Below are 14334 nucleotides of genomic sequence, written 5' to 3'. Positions count from 1 at the left end.
AGATACCAAAACGATACTGGATTCTGCACTTCGAAATTTTTGCTTATTCATTTAAAAGGGCAAATCGCAAGCTTATGCCATCTTCTTTTCTACCCTGCCCACATAGGTCATGAAAATTTATGAAGCGTCCATTTGAGTTTAAATTTAACTAATAAAATTTATTTAATTCTTTTAGAGCTTTCCTGCTCTAAATGCTTGCAAATGGAAACCCGATTTGTAAAATACCGGTTTTGTAATCCAAGTTTTTAAAATTTTTCACCCAGTTTTCCTTTTAGCTTTCAGTAATTCTGAAAGCATCTTCTGTCTGAAATCCTTCCTAAAATAATTGCAAGTGTTTAAGATGATTTAAAGATCTTAAACTAAATCCTGTTATTATCTTTGAATACGCTTTAAAAAGTAATTTCTCTCGTTTATTCTGCTTTTATCTTAATTCGTCTTCTATTAATCGCTCTTTATAATTAATGAGAAACAAGGAAGCACAATCCCTTTTAGTAATCAATTAAGGGAGGGGAGAGCTTGAATTTTCTCCCAGCATGTAGGAGATGCGGCTTGTTTGTAGCAGAGGAATGATCTATTTTTTAAGATCTCTCAAACTCGTTTAAATTATTGATACGTTTTGTATTAAAGCTTCCAAGAAACATAAAACATTAAGGATAAGGGTATTTAAATAAAACATTGTTTGATTGAAAATCGTGTTTTTATTATTAGCTGTACAAAAATATTATTTTTTCGGGGACAGTTAGCCTTCTATACCTTTTTCTAATGCACCTAAGCTACACTCTTGTCCATAAATTAAGGATAATTCAGAATCCCACGGAAATCGAACTCTAAGGTAAAAATTTCACCTGTAAAATTATCGCACACATCTTTAGGAATATGCAAATTACAGGAAGCCATTAGGTGATGCTGATACTATGTCACAATGACGAGAGTTTGCTTACGAGGTCAATATGCTTGCAGGCCCGTCAGATGTGTTCCGTTCAGCAACTCACTGTCTCCGACGAGTCTAGATTAAGCTTGCAGTCTGATTCACATCGGACTTTCATATGGAGAACTCTAGGTACTCGCTATCACTAAGGCAACTTTATTGAACGACACCATTATGGCGGTGTAGGATTTCTCGGTTGCCGTAGAATTATACTGGGCTCCAAAACAGATCTGCATGTTCAGATCGAAACCATGACAGACCAAATTTATCGGGACATCATTCTGGAACAACATGTACGTGTGTTGAGGGGTGCCATGGACGCAGAAGATTTGTTTATTGATGAAAACGCTCTTCATCACCGTGCAAATGTTGTAAAGGAATCATTCAATCTGAGGATATCACTCGTAGGGAATGGCCAGGATTCTCACGTGACTTTAATCCGATAGAGCATGTGTAGGACATGCTTAACCGGCAAAGTGCAGCCTTTCAAGCATCGTATACATGTATACCTTCTTCGGAGAGCATTGATTGCTGAGTGGAGTTAATCTTTCTCAAGATTAGCTCGATAATTTGATACTCAGCCTAGGTGTTGTACGGACTGTATTTCATCATCGTCTGGGAGACACACAGTGTATTAATCGTTTTTGTTCTTTACCTTTTGTTTAATAAATAGACTTTATGAATTAGTCAGGTTTGTTTTGTTTCTCAACCACTATTTGTCGGAGCTATCATTATCCTTAATTTATGAACATGAGTGTAGATTAGAGGACTGGTATGAGTTTTGGCAGTGTGCAGGTTAAAACCAGTGGTATGAAATGTAACTCGAATATTTGTTTGTTTACTAGAAACTAGGTAAATAAAAAGAAAATGAAGTGCAATACTACGTATTATTATACCATTCTTCAGGCTCTTATTTTTTTAACAAAAATTGTTTTTGCTCATATCTCCATTTGTGCTAGACTTCTCCAGTGTGTCATGGATATTTTGTATCATTCTTTGGGTTACAGTTGTAGAGTTATTATATTGTTTTAGAGCCGGGAAAGGTGAGAAAAATGAACAATGTCGTTGCCGGCATTCCGACTCTGGACCTTCCGATTGCTAGCCGGACATGCTGCTAGTTACAGCCTGGACTATACGCAGCGAAGGGAAGAACTTTTGTTAAATTTTAGTTAGCATAAATGCAGTTGTTTCCTGTGGTATTACTTTGAATTCCTAGTTTATTGACCTAACATAACGTATTGTATAACTGCTCTTGTCAACAGAGACATTAAAGCTGACCCCACACACCTCAGATCTTTTCAGAAACTCCCGTTAGGGGCATCCTACTAAGATGAAGGCCTTGTCAGCCATTTGACATTGCCTTAGCAGACTTTCTTCGCTAAAAACAAGAAAGTGGCGAGAAGGTAAATCGAACTCTGGTTGCCGTGCTACCAGCAAGTTAAAAAAGATTCAGATTCGTATGTTCCTTAACCCTTTGTTCTTTTGTTCTGAGGCCATCTAAGTGCAGTCCTCTGGGCTTACTTGAAACTTCAAGCCGCTCCAGAGAAAGCATTAGCATACTTACAATTTAAAAAAACGTGCTTGCCATGGAATGAATCCTTCTTTAGAAATCTGTCATTCGATTCAATCTTAGAATCATCAGATTTCCGCCTGCCCACCCTATATCATTAGAATCGCCCGTTGTAGAATTAGACTTCATTATTTTGTGATTTTAGATGGACTTACTACAGTTCAAGGAAACCATTGGAAAACTTTTCCATTAAATATATACTAGTATAATTTCCTCATGTTTAATCTAAAGATTTCAACGCAAATTTCAAAGTGCAACTATTCACTTACTAAACTGAATTTCTTAGATAACTCGCATATAATCTCCCATAGCAGTCATGAATACGATGCTAATGTGTAAAGAAAGACAAATAAAAATATCGATAATTAAGTACTTTATACAGCGAACTCAAAATTCTACCTGTATACCTGCGTAACTTTACACAATTTAGCCTGTTTAGTGCAAAACGTGCAACATTAAGTTGTTTCTTCAAAAGGCTCTGTTTTCGTCAAACGCACATGCATTCAGCAGTAGTTTGCAATCATTATTGTAATCATATACTTTCAGCTAAATCTTACTGTTTATGTCGTTACGGAAGCACACATACTCTGCTTACCATTATATACAGCATAACCACAGGCATTTAAATCTTTCATTTTTCTGATGAACTGCTCTTTTGAATGGCTTTTTTGCATCGCAATCGGGAAGTTCTTACTTGACAGTAAATCATCTTCAGCTCCATCCATTAAGTTTGAAATGTTCATTATGTTAAAACCTGCTTTGAATAATGTGTTGAGACATCCTTCTCTATGCTGATAATACCCATGTATTTTACCCACACCATAATCTATCCATTCGATTTTTTATACTCTCAGAATAATCCATATAGTAATTTTTCCTTGACAAAATGCTAGTCAAAGATTAAACTGGCCAATATGTTTTCTTTTAATTTTTTCTTAAGAATCAAAGTATGGATATTTTTACGAAAGTATATGGTATTTAAGTTTCTATATTTTTTAAGATGTCGTGCCATATGGTAATAATTAAATGTATAGAATTTTTTCAAAATAAATTACAAATATAAAAGCGTAATAAAATAAATATAAGTGGATAAGGCTAAAACTGTTGTGAACACGTTGCTAGCCCCCACCCAAAGTCCTGCTATGCTGCCTCATTTTGGCGGAGGGCAGAATGGGTGAAGTAAGTGTGGACCTAGCTCTATCGCCACCCTAGGCATGAAGATCATTCCAATATACCCAGATGAAGCGTAACAAGCATTGGCCTTTCAAGGGATCATCTTCTTGGTCAACGTGTGACACAATTGCGGAGCCCGAGCATTCTTTCCTCTATTCCTTTCCCGTTTTCTTTTAGGTAAAACTTCTTCCTTGTGGGCTCACTGTAAGATACAGTGAAATTATTTGTCTCTTGGTATCCATGGTGCTAATAAATGCATACACTTTTGCCTTGCATGGAGACACATACGACTGGAAAAGATCCTGAAAGTTGAGGCATAAGGCACTCTTACACATAGCTTTGGACTCTACTTCAATCAAAACACGAAGCATTTAAATGCCTTCCTAGTCGTTTGGCTGGTCACTAGTTCACAGTCTGAGTTGCTGATAAGCTTTCGTTTCTTGCATTCGGGAAAGCTGACTGTGGGTTTTCAGTTCGCATGTAGACCCGGTTACCCTAATGCCCTTGTTGGACTCCGTGGTGGTGGAGCTGTCGGATCCCAATCTTCTACTTCCTCGAAAATGCCTGTTATATCTATTCAGGTAATGACTCATATAAAGTATCGTCACCAATAAAAAGCTAGAATAACTGTTAATGCAAAAGAAACAGTAGAAAATGACAGATTTTTAATCATTAGAAGTGAAAATGGGGAACTAAAAGAATATTGCCTTTCCTAATAAATAAATATGATATAGGCTATTGGAACAAATACATCAAGAAACTCCAAAATAGCGAAATTCTAGTTGCAGTAAATGCTTAACAGTCTATTACGCTTTAAATATTACAATCTTTGGAACCACGAAAATTAACGTGTCTCCATAATGCTTTAAATTTTTCTCTAGGGTTGATCTCGGAAGCGAATCTCCTTTCGTAGCGTAGAAAAAAAAATAATCGAAGAATTAAAGCCTCAACGTATTTGCCGTGCGAAACGAATAAAAATAAACGAAATGTGTAATTTAGTGATAAAAACACATAATCTTTACATTAAACACTTCAGAATATTTCAAAAGTCATCAAAGCTGGTTTTCATTGCCAGCTAAGGCAATACATGCGATATTTTCAATGGCAGAGACCTGGCCATTCGGAAACCTCATGCCGAGCCACTCTAATGTACGCAAACTGATCGCAGATTGACCACGAGAATGATAATTGTAATAATGCACCTGTCTGTGTACACTGAAAACAAATCATTCAGCATATTCAAGATCATGTTCAACATTAAAGGCAGAAAAGAAATCCAGCGTGTCAAAGTAACCGGATATATAGCATATTCAGAAACTAAGAACACTCAGTAAGTGAGAAGAACTAAGTAACACTCAGCCCCATTCTTCTAATTATTATGCCGCTGTTTCAAAATCAGTAAAGTCAATCATCTCCACAAATAATTCTCTTTGCATGCCTAAAGGAAACCTCGCAAACGTCATGTAAACGTCATGTAAAGTGTACGTCATCTGAAGCCAATTGTTCAGTAGAAAACCTAAAATAAAAGTGGAAAAACTATGACGAAATTTAAACATCCTAAACCCAGAGTTACTAGTCGAAGCTTCTTTGAAAGCATGCCATTTGAATATGCCCTTGAGATGAAATATGGACGGTGAAATATGGACAACTTCCATATTTCTTCCCATAAAAGAAGGGTTAGAATTACCCAAAACTCTCCTTGCTGGCAAATAAAAGTTATTTATACGATCTAGTTCAACAGCTTCATCACCTTGCATAATTATTGATGATTTGAATGTGCACAATTTTGATCATGTCTCCATGGGACAGAAGAGACACAAACACTTGTGGAGAGCAGATAGAACAGCTTTTAGAAGATAATTGTCTTGTTTTACTGAATAATGGTGATAATATATATTTTCATCAGAGTAGAAGTACATTTCATGCCATTTAACTAAAACTAAACTCAGTGGCGTAACAGCCCTAGTGGGCCAATGCCTGCAGTGCCCCGAAATCTGCTTTCTTGACTGTGGGGCCCCGGAGTGCTTAAGCATATGCCCTGAACAAGTGGTCAGCTTGTCGCAGAACAACTAGTGTTTAGTCCCAAGCGAACTTGGTACTCATTTCATCGATCCAAGGGATAGAAATCAAGGGATGAAAGGCTGAGTCGACCTTGCCCAGCCCGTGGATCGAACCCCGGACCTGTGGTGCTGCTGCGCGATGCGCTAGCCACTGCGCCACCGGGCCTTATTCCATGCCATTTACCTGGCCATTAACTCTCCATCCCTCCTGCAGCTGATTGCCATACCGATAGGCCTGAGTTTGAATTCCGTAAAAAGCATGGATGTTTGTAAACGTATAATGTCTGTGCAGCAAAGGAGCACTCAGCCTACGCTTTCATCCCCCTAAAGAAAGCTAGGAAGAAAGAGTACACTGTACAGGTTCACATCCTTGATAAGATAATTTTGATCTTCTTCTGTAATAAGCAAGGCTATCTTGTATTTCATATTTTGGTTTGCGATTTTGATCATGTCTTCAGAAGTACTCACTGGGTGATTTAAAACCTAAAACGTTTCATTATTCCTCAATGGGAAATGCAAAAATAGAAATCCTGAATATTTTCTCTGAATAATTTCTCTTCTGAATAAGAATGGCATTAGTAAAATCCTCTACAAACAAATCTTTAATGAGAATAGAAATATGTACAACGATTATATTTGTCTATTTACTGATGGATGAAAATCTGATGATTATGTTGGCTAGCCATTTGTTTGCGGCAGTATAATCGAAAGTATTGGATTGCGCAAAGCTTGTATTTTTTCTGGTGAAAGTATTGCTATTCTTCAAAGACTTATTTATTTTAAAATACGAAGAAAGAAATTCATCCTTTACTCACTGATTGCACTCAAATCCTTAGAATCTGGAAGGCATTTAGGATATCCTTTGCTGACTGAGGTCATTAATCTCCGTTTAGACCTTAAGACCCAACGGTATTATATTTGATATTGTTGGATTCCTGTCTACATTGGTTAAGAGGAAATGAACTTGCAGAGATTATTGTCAAATTTGCTGATGGAGTCTATGTGTCTGATAGCTTGTCTGACGACTTGTGTTTTCAATTATCGTGGAGCGTACTTTTTATGGCTGCATCTTCTTTTACCGTATTGCGGCTAATCATGACCAAGCTAGTTATTCTGCATAAAACACCACCACCATGGTTGCTAAGCGGTAGACAAACTATTATTCTGATTAAACTGACCAATGTAAAATTTAAAATTAGGCAAAAAAAGGAACCTTAGTTTTTATTCATAATCCATGCCAAACTAAAGTTGCTTTTCTTTTGCTTAATTTTGAATACTATTCTGTAGCTTTGAGGTTAGATATGTCTCTTAATAATTACACTAGTAATGTACGTGCTTCTTAAAATTAAAAATAAGATGGCCTTTAAATTACTTCAAAGCGATACAACATAAAAAATAAAGACGTATAAGCACATTCTTTTTGTCCTTAATTTATATAATTCTGGCAGTTTATTGCATTGATAATGTAATACACAGGTAAAAACTTCGTAAATAATTTTTAAAATATTCCTACTGGCGCGCAAGTTTTCCGGGCTGGGAATTTGCCAATTTACTTGGTGAAACTCTTCTACTTCATGACATTTTATAGAATTGATTAATTTGTCAGTCCGAGTGTTTGTTTAGTAATGTTTTCAAACCGTGTTTTCTGAAACTTTAAGGATTCTTTCATGAGCTTCTCAAATCAAAATCGAAATTCGGAAGAATTTTGAATATCGAATTTCTCCCAAACCTATCTACCTACCCAGAGGCTGTTCCCACATTTTTAGACGATTTTGCTTGTATTTTCAGAAGTATTTTACCTAAAATTTGTGTTTTAAATTTTCCATTTTATAATCCTTAGTCTTCACTACCTTTTTATACCGTAATTTCGAACACAATACAGTGTTTTTTACTGTCTAAAGGGATATTTTATATCATTCTTCTTGAACGGCTTTCCGGAGTCCAAGAAGGGTTGTAGGTCGACATTTGGACAATTCGCTTTTGGACAAAAGTCCAAAAACGCAAACTTCCGCGGTCGATACATCAGGATTAATAGGGGTATGCATGAAGGATATGGCCTTGATGCCCGTTTCTTGTTCACATTTTCCAGAAAATTAATAGTGGATTTTGACATATGGTTTGCTAGCTTGGTTTTGATGCCGTTTTTCTGAATGATGGCACTGTGGGTAAACAGAAGATATTTCATATTTGAAAATTGGGTATATAATATTTTCCTGATGATATGGGGAGTTGACTTTAAGAGATTTCTTGCACTCTCTTTAATATTTATTTGTCCTTATGTCAAAAATCAGTAAAAATCATAAATTCCTTTAAAAAAATTTCTTTGGATTCTTTGAACCATGTCCTAAGATTTTTTTTTCATCTGTTCGATGATAATAAATGGATCTGTTGTCATTGCGGTCATTTAAATATTTCCAATATTGTCACAACATTTTCCCATTTTTGTCCGAATAATTGTTTCTCATAGAGAATTATGCAGCTCGTTCTGCTTTTGGCAATATGCCGTGGTGAAAGACGATGCACATTACGTTTTTTCGCCCTTTTAAGATTCGAATCAGCATTAATCACTTTGTTTACAGTTGACACTGAGCATTCTAATAATTAAGCAGCTGTCATTAAATTCGCGGATATTTTAAGCCCGAGGGCTGTTAATTTCATTTTTGCATTTTGCGTTGCTTCACTATAAACGGCGAATCACTTTTTAAATTGTTGCCACCACATATTAGAGCCGTCTGTTATATTTAAAGAAATTAAATAATGAAGAACCTGCATAAATGTATGTATGTTTCTCGCATTGTGATAAAACAACCGTACCTAGAGCCATCCAATTTTGAACAACGTACGTCTCCACCCAAATATGAGTATTTCGAAGCTCAAATTTGGAATTTGTTTTATTATCGATTTCATATTTTGTAAAGCATTTATGACTTTTTGGTTAAGGAACTGAACAATTTCAAAGCTAGCCATGGCAACACTGTACGGAAAAGAAAGCATTTTTATCTCCGGTGCGCGAGAAATTCTAAAGACATGCTCTTTTAAAATTATTTTGTGATATTGCTGTTGAATTGAATTTTATGTTTTAAATGCGAAAACGTGATATTTAATAAATAAAGGTAACACACAAAACGTTAAAAAAAAGCCCCTTTGGGCGTAATATAAAATCTAAAAACTTTTTGAAAATTTATTTTGACAATTAAGTTCTTACCTTTGCAACATTCGAAAGATTCCCTTTTTTCCTTGGAGTTCTATTTTAAACACTTTTTCTCTTTGAAGCCGAACTTTGACGTTTTTTGTTTCCCCTTTCTTATTGACAATATTATCTATCGTTGTTTTAGATACCGAAAAATCACGACTTTCACAGCTTTTTTTAATAACTATTTTTTCGGAAAGAGCAAAAACATAGCTTCCCTTCGTCTGCTTTTTTAAAAGCGCCATTTTGCATAAAATCAAAAGTGTCAAGTAGCAGACGATAAATTACACTTAAAAAAGTTTCCAAGCGGGCGAGTTTTTATAGCCAAGCAAAGTCGTCTAAAAAGTGTGCGAACAATTTCTGTAAAACAATTCTTTAATTATTTTTCTTAAAAAAACTCTTATTAATTTTATCTAAAATAGCATAAAGGAAATCTCTTTTGGTGGGCAAAACTGTAACTAAATAATTATTGTCTTTTCAATTTTCTCGTAAAGTACAAGCAACATCAATATATTTTAAAAGCTTTATAACATTTATTTATTCATTTTGTGAGTCCTGTAAGTAATGCACCAATACATTATAGTTTTAAGAGTTCTACGAAAATAAATTGTAGCTTTAGAAGTTTCACGAATGGAGAAAGCTTGTAGACTAGAAGATTAGCATAACGTAACGTAATAACGTGCCGAAAAAAACGGTCAGATTAGTCTATAGACAAACGACAAATAATAATAGCAAACTGAATTCTCTAAAATTGTTTTGAATTTGATATTATCATGTAAACCAAATCAAATTCTGCAGAAGCGGATTCAGGAAATCTTCCATAATGCATATTCGCTGAAGTGAGTATAATAAATTATTGTCTATACAGAAAGAGAAGTGGTCAGACTAGGGCGGTATTATTAAAAACATTTCTCCTGAGAAATGAATCCTGAAGTTGGACATAATATGAAATGGTCTCAATTTCTATTCTAGTCGCGGGAAATGAAGTGCTGGTGTTTCTTAAAGTAAGCTAATTTTTCTTGCAGATATACTTGAAATAACTTAACCCTAGATTCTGGCGTTTGCAAAATAAGACTGAGAAAAGTATTTTCCTTACTCAGTAATTTCCTTATAAATCATAAATGACTAAAATCAGTATTTATCCATAAGAAAAAAATTCCGTGGCACTTTTGGATTTTGTAATCTTACAATATTTTTCCCTTGTAAGTTTCTTCTGAAAATCACATTTGGCTTATATAGATAGATAGATATATCATGTAGCCTAACGTTTAAAACGATGCTAGTTCCTTAATTTTGAGTTAAAAGAAAATTTCTTTATTCAGTTTAACTTCAAGATATGTTTTATATTATTTAATTAGAGGTTTTTTTTTTAAGTGCCATTAAACATACCGAGCTCGTACGTATGAGACGGTCAACCTTAAATGTGTTTCCATAATCTTTTTTCCTCGTTCTTTTGGCTATCTTCTAAACACATTTCCGAACTTTTCTAAACTTAGCAGAGCTGGGATATTTCCTCTTTCGAATACCAATGGGTTGAAATAGAAAGATCGTGAAAGAATTACGTTAATGAGGAATGAATTTTGTCATTGATTGATGATATTTGTCAGTAATGGAAAAATTGCTATTAACACACGCAGGTGTGTGCAAAGGAAGTTAAAGGTTTCTTCGCGATTTTATGTATTTTTATTCCTGTTCAAATTTACCAACTTCGAGGGATTGAGTCAAATTAAACTGAAGGCAAAGCTACAACGACGGAGAATTGAATTTATCAATAGATTTATTTCTCAGTTTCCGCGGTAATGTATTTGGATTCTATACTTTTGGATGATGCATCTAGATTTATTATATGTGGCTTGTAGGAAAACGTCATGGGCTTTTGAACGCTCTGATATAATATGATTACCACTTAGTTAAAATTTACTGGAATCATGATGATTGAAATCATCTTGAAAGACGACTTCTATTCGATACATATTGAAAATGTTCAACTTGATTAGATTGTAAGGATTATGTTAATTTTATTAACAGTTAAATTTTAATTTAAAGTTCCTTTCCTGTCAAATTCTTAACTTCAGCTTACTACTTCCGGCCAGAACATAGTTTTAGAATCAAGATCTGAATACATAATGAGGAAGAGCGGTATTTAACCGCGAAGTTCTTTGGTCTTAGGGAGACACAATCAGAGTTTCTGAGTTGCGCCTTTTGGCCACTCTCTCTCTCAAAGCTGTTATTACACTCGGCCGTACGCAGGCCATTGATAGCTTCGCAGTCATCTGGTGTTTAAGGGTTCGACTGCATTAGAAACTTGATAGCTTCGGCTATATTTCTTTAGTTAATCTTAGTTTTAGTTTAATTCTTAGTCTCTTAAGTTCAAGCCCAAGTGTCGGCTTTGATTGTACACTCCAAGACGGAGTTTTGTTAAATCTTATTGGAATAATAAAGGGTTAGTTACCCTTCCGTCTTGTTGTTTCTTGTCACACGAACTTAAGCGATTATTCGCTAACTAGTTCTTAAGATTCGTCACTTTCTACAGTAACTGAGATTTACACAGTGAAAATCTTACAAGATGATAGTTTTGTTAACATCACCTTGTTGTAATATATTACCGCCACAAAACTGTTTTTGAATATGAAACATCATCAGGTCGGCAAATGTGACTCGTGATATGCTATGCGACTTGATGCAGCTATACGATAAATCATTTTATCTCATTAATGCATCAAATTTGAATTACTGGAATGATTCGATAAACTCTTTTCAGTTGCGTATTGTATGAGTAAGAAATATAAAATTCCATACAGATGCAAAAAATAACGAAATATTACGTAAACAAATCGTAATCCTCTGAAATTATTCATTCAAGGACATGATAATGTATGTAACAATTTAAGGATATTCAGTAATTTAGAGTACTAACTATAAATCTCTACCTTCACTTCTTTACATATTTTCTCGGATCGAAATCATGTTGATCTGAATTCAATGTTTCTACACATAAATATTTCGTTCCTTAGTATCTGTTCAAATATAATTTAAATAAAATTTTCTTTGTATTTCAATGTTTAAATAGTCTTTTGCACAGCATGCAGATTCTACACATTTTACCCAAAATAATTGCTGAATCTTCAGTATTGAAATAAGTAAGATCTTAAAAGTATAAGTTAATTCGTCCCTGGTTTTGTAATTTCGTAGTATTCGTATAAACACTAATTAGTAAATACTATCCTTTTGTTAACCGTATACGTATCAAATGTATGCAAACGTTCTTAATACGAGTACAAAACCATATTAGCTCCTGTGTGCAAATACATAATTCTTGTCATTAATAATTATTTGTTTCCAGCACTTTTAGTTGTCGTGTTTGGTTTCGGAAATAAAGGTTTGAAGAACAGCTTCTGCATAACAGAACTTCAGTGCTCTACAAACGAAGCCCATTGCCCTTTCTTGTCTAAAGAAATAGAAAGGTGAACCCATCTCAAAAACCAGATAATATCTTCCAACTTAATCTATTGATGTGTAACTGGTGGCAAATGCTGTCTCTGGTTTTGTATTTTCGTAGTAAAACAAATTTACTTGAATCCTGTTCGCTTCAAACAGCGAAATTCTTGAAGTTTCTGTTGTTGTCTAGCATTTAATTTCTGTAAAAAATCTAGTAACTAAACGCGTGAAATATTCCAAAAACTTTACCTTTGACAATTATGCTGCATTTCGTGAAAATGTCCAAGATGTTCTCTTTTCAAATAGCCAGGCGTTTGTAACTTACTACCTTCGTCGGGAATGGCCAATACCCATCGGTCATTTAGCCGTCTCATCATTGAGAACATTGCTCAAGATGCACCAGCAGGAGCGACAGATTTTGCATCCCCGAGAACGGGGAAATTCAGTCCCAATTTAATGGATGGGCGACGGATCTGAGCGTCTTGTACACTTTTTATCAAACCTGTCGACAGGACTTCCAGCTCGCCAGTATTCTGTGTGCCATCATGCCTCGCAGACACTATACGAACATCAAAGACTTCCCGATAGTCGAACTGGAGCATTAACCGTTTCACCAGTCAGGGTGGCTTGTCCAAGATGTAGTGAATATGAAGGCTATTTATCTAAAAACTTGCTTGCTAAATTCTCATTTCAGTAATTCTTCTGATAAAGATACATAGCAGCCTCATGTATCAATAATCGATTCAAGAAACTGGAATCTTACGTAATTTCTTCCAAGGAGAAGGAAACGCAAAGCAATATTTTATACGGATAAAAACTTTTAAAAATATGATAAATCACATTTAGTATATCACCTTAAAAAAGAAACAAGAAAATAGAAATCCCTGACAAGTTCTTTAAGGATGGTTTAATCAAAAAAATACTGATTTCTTTTTATGGAATCAGAAATAATTATTTCATTTTTTAAATATTTTTATAGGTCAAATAAAAATAAATTTTTAAATAGGAATTTTTTAATTAACAAAATTTTAAATCATTTGTTAATTTATTACAAATAATTTAAATCGCAATTATATTTTAATTTTCAGAGTATTAGAAAAATAACGTTGATAAATTATTTTTTGACGAGTTTCAAACAACACTATAAAACGATCATATAACGTAACGTTCCTTTTCATTGTCACGAATTGCAGTATAACACGAATCGATTTTATGCATTAATGCAGTATTCTTTGACGAAGGAAGACAGTGGTGGGAATAAATCTTTAGTAATGTTTAACGTTCCCCTTCTTTCTGTATTACTACTAAAAAAATTAATAATATGTTACACTATAATGTCTGCATTAAAATTTATGTAGCACTTAATAATTAAATGTGACTGTAGAAATTAAAAAAAAAATTAATTCATTCAGTCCCATTTTCTCTTTCTTTCTGGATCCGCCTCTGCACTCCATTAAATGTACTATATTTTTGGTATGCTTTCTTCACTTCTCTTTCTCTCTTTTTCTTTCCTTTTTCTATGCAGCTCTCCAGAGCGCGACTAAGAGCAACACATGTGTCTATCAACTTCTCTCTTTTGCGCGTAAGTTCAGTTTTTATATATTTTCTGATTGAGCAATTTCCTCAATTGGCATTAAACTGTTAAGCCAAACTTTTAAGAAAAGCTTCAGCACATACGTTCCTTTCATGCACTTATTATCTTTCTGCTACTTTAATTATTTCACAGTTTAAATAACAAAGCCATAATAACTAAATTCACCGTTCTATTTTTCCTTCTTTGCAGCTTTTTACATCTTTTTATATTGTAGCACTTGCGTCAGAAGCTGTTTGCTAATTCTGTAATTTTCATACACGCACTAAAAATATGTAATTTAGTTTTAATTAACATTGGAATAAAAGAAGTTTAATTATATAATTGAAATTAGGTGCACTGTTTAATTCTCTCTCGAACTTTACCTTTCTATCTATAAATTAG

At 34.3% G+C, this 14334-nt stretch overlaps 1 protein-coding gene and 1 long non-coding RNA gene across 6 annotated transcripts in view; one reads left to right on the top strand and one right to left on the bottom strand.

The window, feature by feature from the left end:
* Positions 1-14334, bottom strand: part of LOC146995341 (uncharacterized) — a 470439-nt gene that overhangs the window by 179780 nt on the left and 276325 nt on the right. The gene's annotated exons all lie outside the window — the stretch shown is intronic.
* LOC118188795 (thrombospondin type-1 domain-containing protein 7B-like) overlaps positions 1-14334 on the top strand; it is a 1066734-nt gene that overhangs the window by 1048568 nt on the left and 3832 nt on the right. The window contains exon 34 of one of the 5 annotated variants that reach the window (XM_085823429.1): positions 13885-13941. The exons of the other annotated variants lie outside the window; for them this stretch is intronic. Coding sequence (XP_085679555.1) covers positions 13885-13903 — 19 coding nt within the window. The 3' untranslated portion in view covers positions 13904-13941. The remainder of the gene's footprint in view (positions 1-13884; positions 13942-14334) is intronic. 5 annotated transcript variants of the gene reach the window in all.

Source organism: Stegodyphus dumicola, chromosome 9, assembly GCF_044657685.1.
Source record: "Stegodyphus dumicola isolate Sdum_Otavi_A_Nest chromosome 9, ASM4465768v1".
Classification (NCBI taxonomy): domain Eukaryota; kingdom Metazoa; phylum Arthropoda; class Arachnida; order Araneae; family Eresidae; genus Stegodyphus; species Stegodyphus dumicola.
This window is presented reverse-complemented; position numbering and strand designations above follow the sequence as displayed.